Below are 17,236 nucleotides of genomic sequence, written 5' to 3'. Positions count from 1 at the left end.
GGTAGCATGGTGGTTAGCATAAATGCTTCACAGCTCCAGGGTCCCAGGTTCGATTCCCGGCTGGGTCACTGTCTGTGCGGAGTCTGCACGTCCTCCCCGTGTGTGCGTGGGTTTCCTCCGGGTGCTCCGGTTTCCTCCCACAGTCCAAAGATGTGCGGGTTAGGTGGATTGGCCATGCTAAATTGCCCGTAGTGTCCTAAAAAGTAAGGTGAAAGGGGGGGTTGTTGGGTTACGGGTATAGGGTGAATACATGGGTTTGAGTAGGGTGATCATTGCTCGGCACAACATCGAGGGCCGAAGGGCCTGTTCTGTGCTGTACTGTTCTAAGAGATGAACCAGGATGTTACCTGGGCTGGAGAGTTTTAGTTATGAAGAGAGATTGGATGGACTGGGATTGTTTTCCATGGAGCACAGGAGACTTGAGGGGGGGGATAAGATTGAGCTGTGTAAAATTACAAGGGGCATAGATCGAGTAGACAGGAAGAAACTTTTCCCCTTGGTGGAGGAATCAATGACCAGGAGGCATAGAGTTGAGCTAAGGGGCAAAGGTTTAGAGGGGATGTGAGGAAAATCTTGTGAGGAAAATCTTTTTCACCCAGAGAGTGCTGCGAGTCTGGAACTCTCAGCCTGAAAGGGTGGTGGAGGCAGAGACCCTCAAAACATGTAAGAAGTATTTAGATGTGAACTTGTGATGTCAAGATATACAAGATGGGCTGAGCGCTGGGAAATGGGATTAGAATAGTTAGGTGGCTGTTTTTGACCGGTGCTGACATGATGGGCCGAAGATCCTTTTCTGTGCTGTCGATCTCTATGATTCTAGGACAAAGTGGGTCAATTCCCAGAAAGGTCAGGAGGTCAGACTACTGGCAGGAATTGACAGCTGTTGAAATCTACCAAGCGGTTTAAGTGTAGTCTCGTATACACTTTTAACTCAGTAGAAATTTAAGCTACACATCTCGGGTGCAAAATGAAATCTTTTATTGTGTCTATTGATTATAATTGAGAGTTTGAAATCTTCTTGTGGTTACAAATCAAATGTTCTCAAGAAAGCCCCTGCGGAAGGCTTTGAGAGATATAATTAACTTAGAGGTTTACAAACAAATTGAATTTTCAAAATACAGTAATGGTTTCTTGCTCAAAGCAAAACAGCTTGCGCAGACTTTAAGAGTTGGAGTGAAAATATGAAAATGCGAAATAAGGATAGCGAGTAGTTAGGCAAAAGGTATAGAGTGATCCTGGATGGAAAATGGCTGCCCGGACTTCTATGTTTAAGGAAAATATTATCAGTCTGACTCCATCTGTCCCTACCCTTGTAATGTGCTGATTGGCTTGGATGAGTCTCAAATGTATTTGATTGAATTGTTAATTGTCAATCATCAATGTGCATGAATATGTTGCACCTTTGAATGTTTGTTGTGTATTGGAATGTGATTTACACTTTTAATGAACTCGGTTTCTACTGGTTTTTTTGCTGACTGCACATTTTGGACATTTTAGCCATGTTAACTTATTGTGACCACTGAATTGTTTAATTCGCTTCGAGTTAGATTGTAAATGTTGCAAATGTTTCTTTCATTATTGCAAGCTGTACAATTTATAATCTGAAATTATGTTTGCAGTCTTATGATGGAGTTCATTTTAAAAAGTGAATTTTGACATGGGCTTTTGTATTTACATTAAAATGGCAAAATCAGTGACCCTTTTACCTATCAGAAATAGCTGGTTTCCTTCAACAGCAGTGAACACAGGCAGTGAATCCCACAGTTGACCCTGATTCCTAAAACTTGGATACAGCTAAATTATTACATATATGAACAATAAAGTTTGTGTTTCAGGTTATGATAAGATAACCTGTAGTTACAAAATCTTAAATCTTCGGCAGCCCCCTGAATGGACGCCTGGCCGATCAGGCATTCCCTGGATTGGACACATGATCAATTTATAATGGTTTTTCCACTTTATTTCAGGTGAGATTTTACAAGCAAGCGATGACCTATCACGTGCAATCAACACCTACAAAAAGATTGTTCAAGGACAGACTGTAAATGGGGACCTCGATCTGCCTGAACCTTCAAGGCCATCAGGTAACTTGTGTTATGGACAAGAGGGAGGTTAATTTAAACACCACAGATTTATTCTCTCGCCACCAGTCTGTAAACAGAAAGATGTTTTTGATTTGTTTCCCTCTTTGGAAGCGGTGGAGTATTTCCCAGCCCTTTGGTTTGTACGATCCCATTTTCTCTTAATAACCCCACATCAAACTCAAGATAGGATGAACTCAAAGGATTACAGGGCAGCACAGTGGCCCAGTGGTTAGCACTGCTGCCTCATGGCGCCAAGGACCCGGGTTCATATTCTCCTCTTGTCTGCATGGGTCTCACCCCCACAACCCAAAAAGATGTGCAGGGTAGGTTGATTGGCCACGCTAAATTGCTCCTTAATTGGAAAAAAATTATTAGGTGCTCTAAATTTTTCAAAAAAGAACTCAAAGGATTACTTGATTTGCACACACTCGAAGCACAAAAAGTGTGTCCCCTCCACATTCTGACAGTAAAGAGAGGGATAGAAAAAAGAAGTTCTGGAGACTTAAATATTTTGGCCATTAGGAATTGAAAGGAAGGATGTGGGGCGTTAATCTTAGCAGGCGAGCTATTGCCTTCTGGTGAGCCTGGGTTGGTAAAAATGAGTTGGGATGCACAGTGGTTAGCACTGTTGCTTCACAGCGACAGGGTCGCAGATTCAATTCCCGGCTTGGGTCACTGTCTGTGCAGAGTCTGCATGTTCCCCCTGTGTCTGCGTGGGTTTCCTCCGGGTGCTCCGATTTCCTCCCACAAGTCCCGAAAGACCTGCTGTTAGGTGAATTGGACATTCTGAATTCTCCCTCTGTGTACCCGAGCAGGCGCTGGAATGTGGCAACTAGGGGCTTTTCACAATAACTTCATTGCCGTGTTAATGTAAGCCTACTCGTGACACTAATAAAGATTATTATTAAGATTATTATTAAATGCAGGTGGTCTTTGTATAGCTCTCTTTGAATTTGGGCTGTACAGTCCACACATGGTCGTTAGTGACTCCTCGGAGATAACTTTTGTTTGGGGGGGTCACAGAGTATATCTATATAATATGAGGTCCTAGTCCCTCACACTTGTTTAATACCCAGTGAAACATAGCTGGGGTCTCCTTCCTCCCATCACCCGCTGCTCCCCGGATCGTCAGACACACCTGGCACAGCTGATATTGCAGAGGAAGGAAGTACATGTCATGAACTGGTCGAAACCATAGGCATCTATTATCAGGCAACATTCTGAATAATGATTTTCAGTCTCTACCCGGAAAATTACACTCACTTCTGAGTTCAAGTCCTAGTCCAGAGACTTGAGCCCATAATTCAAACGTTACTTCAGTGCTGCACTGTGATTGCAGATTGCATAATCCTGCCTTGGGCAATATCTATACCCTAGGGTTTACTGAGCAGCTTTCTGTATGTGCTTGCCCTTTCCAGTCTCTCATACCTATTAGCTGGAAAAGGAGTGGGCAAATTAACAATTACAGGGCAGCACGGTGGCGCAGTAGTTAGCACTGGGACTACGGCGCTGAGGACCCGGGTTCGAATCCCGCCCCTGGGTCACTGTCTGTGTGGAGTGGAGTTTGCACATTTTCCCCGTGTCTGCGTGGGTTTCACCTGCACAACCTAAAGATGTGCAGGGTAGGTGGATTGGCTACGCTAAATTGCCCCTTAATTGGAAAAAAAATAATAATTGGGTATTCTAAATTTATTTTAAAAAGTAACAATTACCATTCTAACATTAAACGGGTACCATTTTAACATTGAACAGGTAGAGTGACATTTTTGAGGACAGGTGGGCTGTCTGTTGTGCTGTTTTGATGAACTGACTATGTGTTTGTGTCTTGCAGTCAGTAGTGGAGCCAGTAACACCGAGACACTGATCGACCTGGCAGGGTTGGATGTCCCGCCAGTAAAGGCTAATCCCACTATAGCACCAGTATTTCCCATCATCCCTCCACCTCCACACATCCCCACTGATCCCGGCTCCCGATCAGCCAGCCTGTCAAACGTGACCAAACAACCTTCCAGTTCAATGGGACTGCTGGATGTGGAGCTGCTTTCACTGGGTAATGTGCAGTCTTTTGCATTCCACATATTCATAGATGTGAGTGGACAATAATCCTCAGCCCTCTTGTAGCACAGTATTGTTCTAGCCTCAGCAAGAAGGGTTAATCAGAGACTCAATAGTTACATTGTAATATCATCAGGAGGGATTTTAAGTAGCGGCAATGGGCTGAAATCCTGGATTGAGTTCAGAAATAGTACACTATATTGGGAGTCGGATGCAGAGTAAAGCTCCCTTGATTTGTCCCCTGCATTAATCTAACAAATTTCCATTGGTGGCAGTGTAACAATTACAATATTGTGCAACTTGTATTGACATCAGGCCCTCCATACCTAGGGGAACATAGTGTGATAACCTGAAAGTTAGAGAAGCTCTTGTCTTGTCTGAGCTCCAGCCTGGCATCCACCAGCAGATTGGGTAAGGCATTGATCTCAGAATGCAGATGCAAGCTGTGTGCACCCCTTCCTTCAGCCCTCATTCCTTGCTAATTTCTGCCCAGGTCTGGCAGCCTGAGACTGGATGGTTGGCAGTGGTACCAGGGTCATCTTAAATACTCCATTGAGCCAAAGTCCTGGCAAATGACGCAGGGCCAGTCTGATAATCACCCAGTAACTTCTGGCTTTGTCCAATCATACCAGGCCGAACGGGCTCTGGACCTTGCACTCTCCGGCAGGTGGTGTGTGGTGGGGGGGGGGGGGGGGGGGGGGGGGGGGGGGCGCGCAGGCAGGCAGGGTGTTCCCTCCCCAGGTGGGGTTTGGAAGTAGGTGTGCAGGGTGGGGTGTAAGTGTGGACGGGTCATTATTGAAGCAAATTCTGCATTGAGTAGTGTCAACATTCAGACCCCAGAATTAACCCTGTTTGTTCCGGTTCAGGACTGAATGATCCTCCATCGACCTCTGAGATTGACAAAGACTCCAGAGATTCTCTATGGAACAATTTTCAGGTACGACAGTGCGCGGCAAGACACTTTCCACCCTAATTTCCCCCTCCATTTCCTGACCCCCCTCCATTCCCACTTTCTCTGGCCCCACACCTAATGTCTTTGGAGTCTCCTCTTGCTGCCATGTGCCCTCTACCTTCCCCACTTTCCCTCTTCTTTGACACTGAGATGTCCTGGCTGCCTTCACCGCATCCGCCCCCCCCAGGCCTGGTGTGTAACATTGATGAATGTTTTGGTGCTATCTCCCACTGCTGTGTTTCCATTAACAGCTTTCTTTTTGTTACAGGTTGAAGCCATCGCTCTCAACCCCTTCACAGGGCCACCAGCTGCTGATGGGCTGGTTTCCTCAATGACTCCTTTGTTGCAGTCGGTTCCTCAGACATTAAACCAGCCCACAGCTCAGTCTCGTCTGCCATTCCCAGGGTTCCCCCTGGCTCCACACACACCAGCCATTCCTCAGCTGTTGAACACAGTCCCCACCATTTCCAGTGTACCTCAGTCTAATCTAGCCTCCATGTTGCAACCGCCTCCCCATGGCTCCAGAATTCCAGGTGCCCCACTCCATTCCAATCCCTGCATTCCACCAACACCCAGCAACAACCTGTGTGAGCTGGATATGCTTGGGCAGAAAGTTCCAGGAGAGGTAAAAGGGTACGTCATTGTTCATCGCAATGCGTTTTGGTACTTTTATCCTCCTTGTAAATATTTATTGCAGCCAGATGGTGATAAAGCAAAGACAAGGAGTGAACGGGGAGTGGAGGGGTTAGAGGAGGAATGGGGGAGGCACGCAAGGGGAAATGGATGGAATGGGTGGGGAGAGGTAATAATAATCTTTATTAGTGGCACAAGTCAGCTTAGATTAATACTGCAATGAAGTTACTGTGAAAATCCCCTGCTGGGTTATGGTATGAGGCTCTGAGGATCCCAGTGGGTGGAGGGTACCGGCAGGCAGGGTGGGCTATTAGTTATTTATTTCTGTGATTTCCTGTTCTCTTTTTGGGTTTGGTTGAGTTTGATGATATAAATGCCTTAATAAAGCATTTTTAAAAGAAAATTCCGTAGTCACCACACTAAAGCACCTGTTCAGGTAAACTGAGGGAGAATTCAGAATGTCCACTTCACCCAACAAGCACATCTTTCGGGATTTGTAGGAGGAAACCGGAGCTCCTGGACGAAACCCACGTAGACACTGGATGAACGTGCAGACTCCGCACAGATAGTGACCCAAGCCGGGAATCGAACCCGGAACCCTGGTGCTGTGAAGCAACAGTGCTAACCAGTGTACTACCGTGCTGCCCTGTTATGGGGATGGGGGGGAGGGTGGATATGGTGGAGAGAAGGGGTTAGCGTGGGAGGGGATAATGTGGGTGGAGGGGTTGGTGATGGAGGAGTTGAGGCTGTGGGGGTTGGGGGAGGTAAGGGAGGGGGTTTAAGGAGGGTAGGGAATGGGTGGGTGGGGGTGGGTGGTGTGTCTGTGAGACTTGAGGAACCAAGGTAAATTCTATATTTAAATGGTCCTATTTTACTTGATCATCCTGTCCTGAATAAGGCATTATTTTGGGAAAATAATCTTGGTAAAGGCTTGAATGTGAGTTCAACATACTTTTAAGAGATAAGTAACCATGTTTTTATTTATGACCCTAGTATGACAGGCATTGTTTCTGGGGCACCAGCGGGCAGTGGATATAGTACCCCTTCTGCAGCACCTGGCAGCCCTCTGTTCCGCTCACTCTCCCCTCTGCCATCCAGTCCTCTTCGAAGTCCCTTTCCAGACATGTCACTCAGCAATGTGACAGTTCCTCTGGAGATGATTAAACCAAGTGAGTATCTTCAGTCTCTGTGTAAAATGGGCTTGGGATTGGACGATGTTCCCTCAAAATCTTGTGTGTAATAAACATGTTAGAAAGCCAGAGATTCCCACTCCCTCCTAATCATTGCTTCTTCAATCAGGTTCCCTCTCTCCTGCACTCACTACTCCAGTCAGAGTCCTCTTGTCCAATGCACTCGCTGCTTCTCCAATCACAGATTCCCTCTTTCCCACTCTGTTCAGGTACTGAGATTGGGGTTTGTTGCTCAGGTCCCCTCCCACCCTTCACCACCCCTGCTCAGGTCTGCAGTTGTCTGCAACCTGTTTATTTTGATGAGTGAGCGGTTAAGTGGGTGGCTTTGTGCATGTACACCTCAGAGCGAATATTGGGTGTGTGTGCTGGAATCAGTAGCACAGAGTAGCTGGGCAGGGTTGGAAACCTTTCCTACGGAAGTGTATGTCTGCATTGACTCTCACAAACTTCTACAGATGTTGCGATAGAGAGCATCCTATCTGGCTGCATCACAGCCTGGTTTGGCAACTGCTCGGTCAAAGATCGCAAGAAACTGCAGAGTGTGGTGAACTCAGCTCAATGCATCACACAAGCTTGCCACCCCCACATTGACTCTGTATACACCTCCCGCTGCCTCAGGAAGGCAGACAGCATTTCCAGAGACCCCTCCCACCCAGGCATTGCCTTCTTCCAGACCCTTCCATCGGGCAGAAGGTACAGAAGTCTGAAGACCCCGCACATCCAGACAAGGAACCGCTTCTTCCCCACAGCATCAAGACTCCTCAACGACTCCCCCTCAGACTGATCTGTTCCCTGTAAGAACACTATTCACAATGCCCTGTGCTGCTCTTGCTCATATATTTGCTTTGTTTGGCCCCTTGTTCTGCGCTGTAACCAATCATTGTTTGTCGATGTACCATTTGTCAATGTTCTCTGTTGATTATTCTTTTGTCTACTATGTACGTACTGTGTACGTTCCCTTGCCCCCAGAAAAATACTTTTCACTGTACTTCGGTACATGTGACAATAAATCAAATCAACTCATTGTTCAAGAATAATATTGGAAACATTTTCATCAAACTTTTTGTTTGAGTGAATTTTGCAAGCAATGGAAAATGTTATCTTTCAGGCAACCACTGATCACATCAAACACTCCCAGGGCAGGTACAGTACAAGGTTAAATACAGAGTAAAAGTCACTCTACACTGCCCCATCAAACTCTCCCAGGGCAGGTACAGTATGGGGTTAGACACTAGAGTAAAACTTCCTCTACACTGTCCTATCAACACTCCCAGGGCAGGTACAGTACAAGGTTAGATACAGAGTAAAACTCACTGTACACTGCCCCCAGGGCAGGTACAGCACAAGGTTAGATACAGAGTAAAACTCTACACTCTCCCGTCAAGCACCCCAGGGTAGGGGACGGCACGGTGGTACAGTGGTTAGCACTCCTGCCTCAGGGCGCTGAGGAACCCGGTTCGAACCCGGCCCTGGTCACTGTCCGTGTGGAGTTTACACATTCGCCCCGTGCCTGCCTGCGTCTCACTCCCAAACCCAAAAATGTGCAGGGTGGTGGATTGGCCAACTAAATTGCCCCTTAATTGGAAAATGAAACACTCCCAGGCAGGTACATCATCGGGTTAGATACAGAGTAAATCTAATTTACACTGTCCCGTCAAAATGCCTCAACAGCAATCTGAGGGGTCCAACTGCACCTGCATCATTCCCCATACACGCGTGGCACCAGATGTATCTCCGTGTCTGTAACTTGGCTTGCTGGCGTGTCCCGATCTCTCACTTTCCTACTCTATCACTTTGTCCCTTGAGTCCTGTTCACCAGCAGCTGTGTTCCACCCGAGGTTCCAGGATACGGTTAACACCAACCAGCGGGATGGCAGGTACACTGGCACCCTCTCACTCGGGCCACATCAGTGCTGATGATGACAAAGCAACGGTACTTCTTACTCCGCTCACCATCTGCTCCTCTGATATAAACTCTCTGCTCTTTCCTCGGCCTGATCTTATCACATTGCTTTTAGGATTTGGTCCTTTGTTTTTTTTAGCTCTGGCATACATTTCTTGCACAAGAGCTTCCAGAACTCTTTTTCTTATTATTGGCCAAACGGAAAACTGAACTTTTTGTAGACAGCTTGGCTTTCTCCTCACACGGCAGGGGTTTGATAATTATTCTTGCTGCAGCACTTGTGTCTCTATCTGTGTGCTTGTTCACATTCTACGTTCAGTTCTCCTTTTGTGTCTGCCAGCCACACGGCTTCAGGTCCCTAACTTCCTGTTGGTACTGCTTTGAGGTCAAGGTTCGACAGATCACATTTTTCAAGAAAATTACAATCGATTTCTTTCCAACTGATGCAAGCTCTTAAATGTTGTTTCAAACATTCTTAAAAACAGGTCCAGATTATTTTGAAGAAATTAGAACTTTTTCTTGCTCCACTGCGTCTGGGTTAAAGTTGCCATACTTGTCACTTGCATTAAGAGTGCCCATTCCCTGTAACCAGGACCTTTGCAGAAAGGCAATGATATTTACCCTTGAGTTGATCATTTTTCTCTTCCTCTTGGCTTGACTTTGGTCTGTACTGAATTAGTCTCAACCAAGGACTTTTGTAGATTCAACATTGATTGATTTGATTTATTGTCATATTTATCGAAGCACAGTGAGAAGTATTTTTCAGCGGCCAAGGAAACGTACACAGTACCTCAGGGATGAAGCAAGTTCAGGATTTCTGCTCCTGACCACTACCCTGGGTTCCCTGCCTGGCAGGATCTAGCTTGGCTGTGATGCCTCCTGTGGTTCAACAGTCTACCAGTGTTTGCAATGTTGAGGTTGACAGTTGGCAAGGTTTGAGAGGATGAGGGAAACGTGTCTGACTGGCTTTTTTCAAGAAGGGAGGGGAAGCAAATAAAGAGAAGCTATTCCCAGGGGTGAAAGGGGTAGTAACCAGATAGACAGATCGAGAGGTGACATGGGGAAACTTTTTTTTACAGCGAGTTATTATCTGGAAAGCGCTGCCTGAAAGAGCGTTTGAAGCAGATTCAATAGAAACTTTCAAAAGGGGGAAATTTGCAACGCCGTTTTGGGGAGGGGGAGACGGGGGGGGGGGGGCAGAAGGTTGTTGTTAATTGATTAACTCTTTTAAAGTGTCAGGACAGATATGATAGGCTGGATAACCTCCCTCCTGTACTATGCGGTTTAGTGACTACAGCATGTGTTTTGCAGGCAGTGTTCTCCCTGTGACTGCGTACGACAAGAATGGTTTTAGAATCCTGCTGCATTTTGCGAAGGACTGCCCTCCCGCACGGCCAGATGTGCTTGTGATTGTCATCTCCATGATCAGCACCTCACCCCTGCCCATTTCCAATGTGGTCCTGCAGGCAGCTGTACCCAAGGTAGGAGCCCCATACTTTTCATCCATCTGTAAAATGAATGGACACGTAACGTGCATTGTACCGGGACCTCCACAAACTCAGAAACACCAAAGCTTCGCAGGAAATTATGAGCTTTTGAGGAGCCACTCTATTGAAGACAATACAGCCTTTAATTTTCAAACAATCACAGGGCCATAAGAAGTGGGAACAGAAATAGGCAATTCGACCCATCGAGTCTGCTTTGCCATTCAATGAGATTGTGGCCGATCTGATATAATCTTCAATTCCACTTTTCCACCTTATCCCCATTACCCTTGATCCCCATACTGATTAAAAACCTGTCTATCTCAGCCTTAAACATACTTAACGACCCACCATCTGCGGTAAAGAATTCCACAGATTCTTAACCCTCTGAGGGAAGGATTTACTCTGCATCTCTAAATGCCGGCTCTCCCACAGGAAGCATCCTCTCAGTATCTACCATGTCAAGCACCCTGAGAATTCTATATGTCTCAATAGGTTAACCTCTAACTTTTTGAAACTCAGTGAGAACAGGACCAATCCACTCAACCTCTCATAAGAAACTCCCTCCATACCCAGGATAAACCGAGTGAACCTTCTCTGGACTGCCTCCAATGCTAGAATGTCTTTCTGTAGATTTTTTTTTAAATTTAGAGTGCTCAATTTTATTTTCCCATTTAAGGGGCAATATAGCGTGGCCAATCCTCCGGCCCTGCACATCTTTGGGTTGTGGGGGTGAGACCTGTGCAGACACGGGGAGAATGTCCACACGGATAGTGACCAGAGGCTGGGATCGATCCCATGAGGCACCAGTGATAACCACTGTGCCGCCGTTCCGCCACATATCTTGTCGTTGAAACTGTTCATCACCTGCCTTTCCTTCCCTCTTTTCCACAAACATTGTCTCCTCCAATAGGTCCCACCCTCCACTTCCCCACCTCAGCCTCTTCAAGTTGGAGTCTATCTCTCCTACCGTCTCTCCCTGAGCATCCCGAATCCCCCTCCAACTCTCCCCCCACCATGCTCCCTCCCCGTCGCGCCCGCTCCCTCCCTGTCACACTCGCTCCCTCCCCGTCGCGCCCGCTCACTCCCCGTCACACTCGCTCCCTCCCAGTCGCGCCCGCTCACTCCCTTGGCACTCGCTCCCTCCCCGTCGCGCCCGCTCCCTCCCCGTCGCTCCCTCCCCGTCGCGCCCGCTCCCTCCCCGTCGCGCCCGCTCCCCCCCATCGCGCCCGCTCCCTCCCCGTCGCTCCCTCTCTGTCGCGCCCGCTCCCCCTCCATCGCGCCCGCTCCCCCTGTCGCGCCCGCTCCCTCCCCGCCATGCCCCCTCCCTCCTCGCCATGGCCCCTCCCTGCCATTCCTTCTCCCCGCCAAGCCCTCTCCCTCCCTGTCACGCCCCCTCCTTCCTCGCCACACCCCCCTCCCTCCACGCCGCACCCCCTCCCTCCACGCCGCGCCTGCTCCCCCCCCGTCGCGCCCCGCTCCCTCCCCGCCACGCCCTCTCCCTCCCTGCCACGCCCCCTCCTTCCACGCTGCGCCCGCTCCCTCCCTGCCATGCCCTCTCCCTCCCTGCCATGCCCCCTCCCTCCTCGCTGCGCCCCCTCCCTCCCTGCCGCGCACCCTCCCTCCCCGCCACGCCCCCTCCCCGCCACGCCCCCTCCCTCCCTACCGCGCCCCCTCCCTGTCCGCCGCGCCCCCTCCCTGTCCGCCGCGCCCCCTCCCTCCCCGCCACGCCCCTCCCTCCCCGCCACGCCCCCTCCCTGCCACGCCCCCTCCCTCCCTGCCACGCCCCCTCCCTCCCTGCCACGCCCCCTCCCTCCCCGCCACGCCCCCTCCCTCCCCGTCACACTCGCTCCCTCCCCGCCGCTCCCTCCCCGCCTGAACCCCCTCCCCGCCGCGCCCCCTCCCTGCCCGCCGCGCCCCTCTCCCTGCCCCGCCGCGCCTACCTCCCTCCCCGCCGCGCCCGCTCCCTGCCCGCCATGCCCGCTCCCCTGCCCGCCGCGCCCCCTCCCTCCCCGCCGCGCCCGCTCCCTGCCCGCCGCGCCCGCTCCCTGCCCGCCGCGCCCGCTCCCTCCCCGCCACACCCCCTCCCTCCCCGCCGCGCCCTCTCTCCAGTTAGTCCAGCTGTCTGTGGAATCTGTAAACTGAGAAATCCAAGGCAGACATTAGTTGGCATCAGCAAGTTGGGTGGGTGAAAGTAATGACCACTGTGTTTAAATATCAGATCATTTCCAAAATCTTCCACTCGACCCAACCCCCATTCCTCAACCCATATTTAGGATACGCAGGACCCCCATAGATTAAAGGGGCATTCACAACAGGTACACTGACTGCTTTCTATTCATTCACAGACAATGAAAGTGAAGTTACAGCCTCCATCAGGCACTGATCTGACCCCATTCAATCCTGTCCAACCCCCAGCCTCCATCACACAGGTCATGTTACTGGCAAACCCTCTGAAGGTAAGACCTGGGTTGAATTGGTGTGCATGGGTTTGTGTGTACATCTACTAACCTCCCTTCTGCCGGTCCATCTGCTTCTCAAACATTATTGCGGGGCAAATATTCCCTCCCCTCCCTGCTCTGAAATCCCCACTGCCTCTCCGTATCCATCTCCACTCCCTCACGTCCTCCCCCTGGCGCGCCGCCTCACGTCCTCCCCGGCGCACCGCCTCACGTCCTCCCCGGCGCACCGCCTCACGTCCTCCCCGGCGCACCGCCTCACGTCCTCCCCGGCGTGCCGCCTCGCACCCTCCCCCTGGTGCGCTGCCTCGCGCCCTCCCCCTGGCACGCCGCCTCACGCCCTCCCCCTGGCACGCCGCCTCACGTCCTCCCCCTGGTGCGCTGCCTCGTGCCTTCCCCCGGCATGCCGCCTTCCTCCCTCCCCATTGCTCGCCGCCTCCAGCCTTCCCCCTGGCACACCGCCTCACGTCCTCCCCCTGGCGCACAGCCTCCCGCCTTCCCCTGGCGCGCCGACTCTTGCCCTCCTTGGGTGCCCTCTTCCCATCAGGCACTGATGTGACCCCATTCAATCCAGTCCAACCCCCAACCACACAGGTCATGTTACTGGAAAACCCTCTGAAGGTAAGACCTGGTTTGAATTAATGTGCATGGGTTTGGGTGTACATCTTCCAACCTCCCTTCTGCCGGTCCATCTGTTTCTCAAATAATTTTTGCGGGGCAAATATTCCCTCCCCTCCCTGCTCTCAAATCCCCACTGCCTCTTTGTATCCATCTTCACTCCTTTAATTCACTGATTAATAAACTCCCGCTGGCACGTCGCCTGGCGCCCCCTCTCCAGGCGCCTCCTCCCTCTCTCTCTCTCCCACCCTCTTTTGATTCTTTATTACATTCGGTGTTGGTATATTTTGTTCTGCTTAAGGGAAACAAGACCTTGTATGGGTGACTTTCTCCTTGGCTCCTCTTGTGTGTTTGTGTTTGTAGGAGAAAGTCAGATTGAGATACAAGCTGATTTTTACAATGGGACAGCAGACTTGCTCCGAGATGGCTGAGGTGGACCAGTTTCCCCCAGCTGAGAAATGGGGATATCTCTGACCCTTCACTGTCTGTCACAGCCTCGAGTCCACCAATCAGCTCCGCTCGGGTCGCCTGACTGAAGCACTGTGCCGTCTGTTTCTGTCTGGAATTGATGAAGGATCAAACTGCAAAATGGGGTGAAGTCCATGTCTGCAGCCGGGCTCGGAATCTGGCCTCTGATTTTGCTGTTTTTTAGCAGGGGGCTACATACACTCTGTACTCAAAACCAACCTCCAATCCATTACCAGAGGCACCAACACTGCTATTGTGAAAGGGTTAGTTAGTTTTGCAACAATCAGCCAGACGTTTCACTGAGTGACTGGTTGAATTGTACAGCCCAGGTTAGGTCCTGCCTCTGGTTGAGTTTGCTGATCGGCTCCTTGTTCTAATTCTCGGTGAGACTACGACCCGTGCTCCTGATCGCCACCCAGTGACTCTGGCTGGAGGTGCGAGTGTCCAGGCACCACATGCGGACAAGAGATCAGTAATCACTGCTTTGCCGAGAGCCCTGAGGACAAGCAGATCCCATGCGGCAGTGAAATAAAATCAAAAATGCCAGGAACACTCTGCTGGTCAGTCAGCATCCGTGGTGAGAGAAACATAACATTTCAGGTCAATGGGTTTGCATGGAAAAATGTTCTTGGTGTAACTTAAACAAGTTTCAGAAGCAGGGGAAGGGGAGGATAGAACAAAAGGGATAGGGCGGGGGGGGGGGGGGGGGCAGGAGAGATTAAATGACGAAAGAGATGATGGTGCAAGGTCAAATGAGAGGGTAATGGGACAAGTGAAGAAACAGCAGAATCATTACCAGCAGCTGCTTCTGAAAAAATGGGTTCTAATCTGAAATTGTTGAACACGATGTTGAATCCAGAAAGCGATAAAGTGCCTAAGTGAAAGATAAGATGCTGTTCTTCGAGCTTTCATTTAACGTCATTGGAATGGAATAAGAGGCTGAGGTCAGAGTGGGACAGAGAATTAAAATGACTAGTGTTCGGAACGTTAGGGGCACAGTTGCAGACTGAACAATGGTGTGCCACAAAGTAATCGGCTCGCCTGCGTTCGGTCTCCTCAATGTAGAGGAGACCACAATGTTGTCAGTGAGGAATCCAAATTGCAGGAGGAGCAAGCATCGACAATGCAGAGAAACCTGAGTCAGCAGAGCTTCTGTAGCCCTGCACCTGGAATACAGACTTGGGATTGCACCAATGTTTCCCCTCGCTCACAGTAAGAGCTGATACAGTACTGTAAATCCTGCCCAGGGATTGGGACGGGAATTTGTCAACTTTTTTCAAGCCATTCCATTATACTGTCACACCCCTTCTATCAAGAAAACATTACATCTGATCTCTACTCTCCTTCCTGTCTTTATTCCTGGCTTCACCTGAATATTGAGGCCCTCTGTCGGTGGTTTGTTCATCATCGCAGGCCATCGGTGACTCCATGAACATTTCAGAAATCATCTTTGTTCAGTTGACATCACTAAAGCTTTCATTTAATTTTGACCATTACCCCCTTGTTCCTTCGCTGTATGATTGGTAATGGGGGTCTGTACCATGGGCATCCAGCTGTGTATTTGGCTGTTGCTCTCTGGAGGGATCTGCCCCCCCCCCCCCCCCCCCCCCCCCCCACAAACCCTCCGAGATTGTAGCCTGACCAGGGGCAGAAGTGACCCAGTCAGCAGCAAAGTCCGAGACTCAGACTCAAGCCCTTGGGGAGCAGGACACTGTCAAACTAGCTGTGGGACTAATTCATTCTGAGGCAGCTTTTCATTGCTCAATTCTGTCCATTAATGAAGCTCACTAGCATCCCTGCTAATCCACCATTTGATGCAGCTTTCTAACCATTTTTATAAGGCTGCCATGTTAATTCTTCAATCTGTTTCCTGTGACTTGGTTTGAACTAATCACCACCCCCCCAGGTGAGGCACTGCACATTCCGCTCACTTGTCCACTGAATGCCCTCCCGGCATCGAGTGCTCAGCACAATCCAGATGTGATCAGACATTCACTGACCGACTGTGTTCATCCTTCTCATGATGGTTCCTGTTGTCCGCTACCCTCGAGGCCACTTGCTGTCCAGCATTTCCTCATTGTTCAAGGAGAGAGTGTGCATTAACTGTGAATATCTGTGCTTCAGTTTCCTCTTCCCCAGTCACTCCAATGCCCAGAGTCTAACATTCGGCACATGCTGCCAGTTTTGCACAGTATTTGGTCAGTTAAGATGTGACTCCTTCCAGTGCTGTCATGTGTTATTGCTGCTGCTTTAAATAATGTATTTATTGTTCAAAGTCGAAAAAACAATTTTATTCCTGAACATATTGCCCTGTGTCCAGTGTGGTTTCTGCTCCAACTCCGAATTTAAAAACTGCAATTTGTAAATATTTAAGCGGTGTTGTTATTTGCACGATTTAAATAAAGTTCAACTTCATTTTATGTTTGATTTCTGAAATCTATGGGTATCATTGGCTTCCTGAGCGCATTTCACAAGGCTCCTCGTGATGAAACTGTTAATAAAAATGAGAAGACATTGGATATGGAGTTTGTGAGGAGCTAGATCGCAGAGAGGGGACAGTGGATATATACTCAAACTGGCAGAATGTGACTACTGCTGGTCCACAGGATCCCTACTGGGGCCTGAACTGCTCTACATTTATAAATGACTTAGATGGATGAATAGTGAGCAATAGATCCAAATCAGTTGACACTGTAAATAGTGTAGATTGGACCTGAAAGTACAGATGGGGCATTAATGGATTCAGTGAGTGGGCAAAACTAGGTGTGGTAGGTTTAACCCCTTTGGACCCAAGAGATGTCGATCAGAGTATTTTCTATATGGCGAGAAGCTAGGAACTGTGGAAGTGCTGAGAGATTATAGGACCCAAGTGCAGAAATCACAAAAAACTGGTGGGAGGTACAAAATAAACATTGAGACCAACGGAATGTTAGCCTGAAATACAAAGGGGTTGACTAAAAAACTCTGGTTAAATCCATTCAATTAGAGATGTTGTAGCTGAAGAGGAACATATTGACCTGGGATCTGTTGCAGTAGCTTCATCAGATTCATCACAGGCCCAAAACATTTCAATTGTGAGGAAAGGTTGTAGGCTTGGATTCTGCTCAATACAGAGATTTAAGATAAGCTAATTGAGGTGTGTGATCAATGTGGCCCAATGTCAAATTCTGTTTAATGCTTCCAAAGTGCCTTTAGGGATGTTTGATGCTGAAGTTGCTACATCAATGTAAGGTGTTGCTGAGAGAACAGATTGAAATTATTTCCGCTAGAACAGGGTCGTTCAGACATGAAATTAGGAAGCTCTTCATATAAAAGGTCGTGACAAGCACTTCCCCCCCAAAGGCTGTTGGACCCAGGGGTCAATTAAAAACCTAAATAAATGATTTTGGC

The 17,236-nt window shown here is 49.2% G+C and overlaps 1 protein-coding gene across 1 annotated transcript in view; it reads left to right on the top strand.

Moving 5' to 3' along the window:
• Positions 1–16,273, top strand: part of gga3b (golgi associated, gamma adaptin ear containing, ARF binding protein 3b) — a 39,337-nt gene extending 23,064 nt beyond the window's left edge. The window contains exons 10-17 of the mRNA XM_038777270.1: positions 1,968–2,084; positions 3,916–4,134; positions 5,006–5,076; positions 5,360–5,724; positions 6,718–6,893; positions 10,129–10,298; positions 12,650–12,760; positions 13,742–16,273. Coding sequence (XP_038633198.1) covers positions 1,968–2,084; positions 3,916–4,134; positions 5,006–5,076; positions 5,360–5,724; positions 6,718–6,893; positions 10,129–10,298; positions 12,650–12,760; positions 13,742–13,852 — 1,340 coding nt within the window. The 3' untranslated portion in view covers positions 13,853–16,273. The remainder of the gene's footprint in view (positions 1–1,967; positions 2,085–3,915; positions 4,135–5,005; positions 5,077–5,359; positions 5,725–6,717; positions 6,894–10,128; positions 10,299–12,649; positions 12,761–13,741) is intronic.
• Positions 16,274–17,236: the final 963 nt, after the last annotated feature.

This window comes from Scyliorhinus canicula, chromosome 18, assembly GCF_902713615.1.
Source record: "Scyliorhinus canicula chromosome 18, sScyCan1.1, whole genome shotgun sequence".
In the NCBI taxonomy this organism is placed as follows: domain Eukaryota; kingdom Metazoa; phylum Chordata; class Chondrichthyes; order Carcharhiniformes; family Scyliorhinidae; genus Scyliorhinus; species Scyliorhinus canicula.
This window is presented reverse-complemented; position numbering and strand designations above follow the sequence as displayed.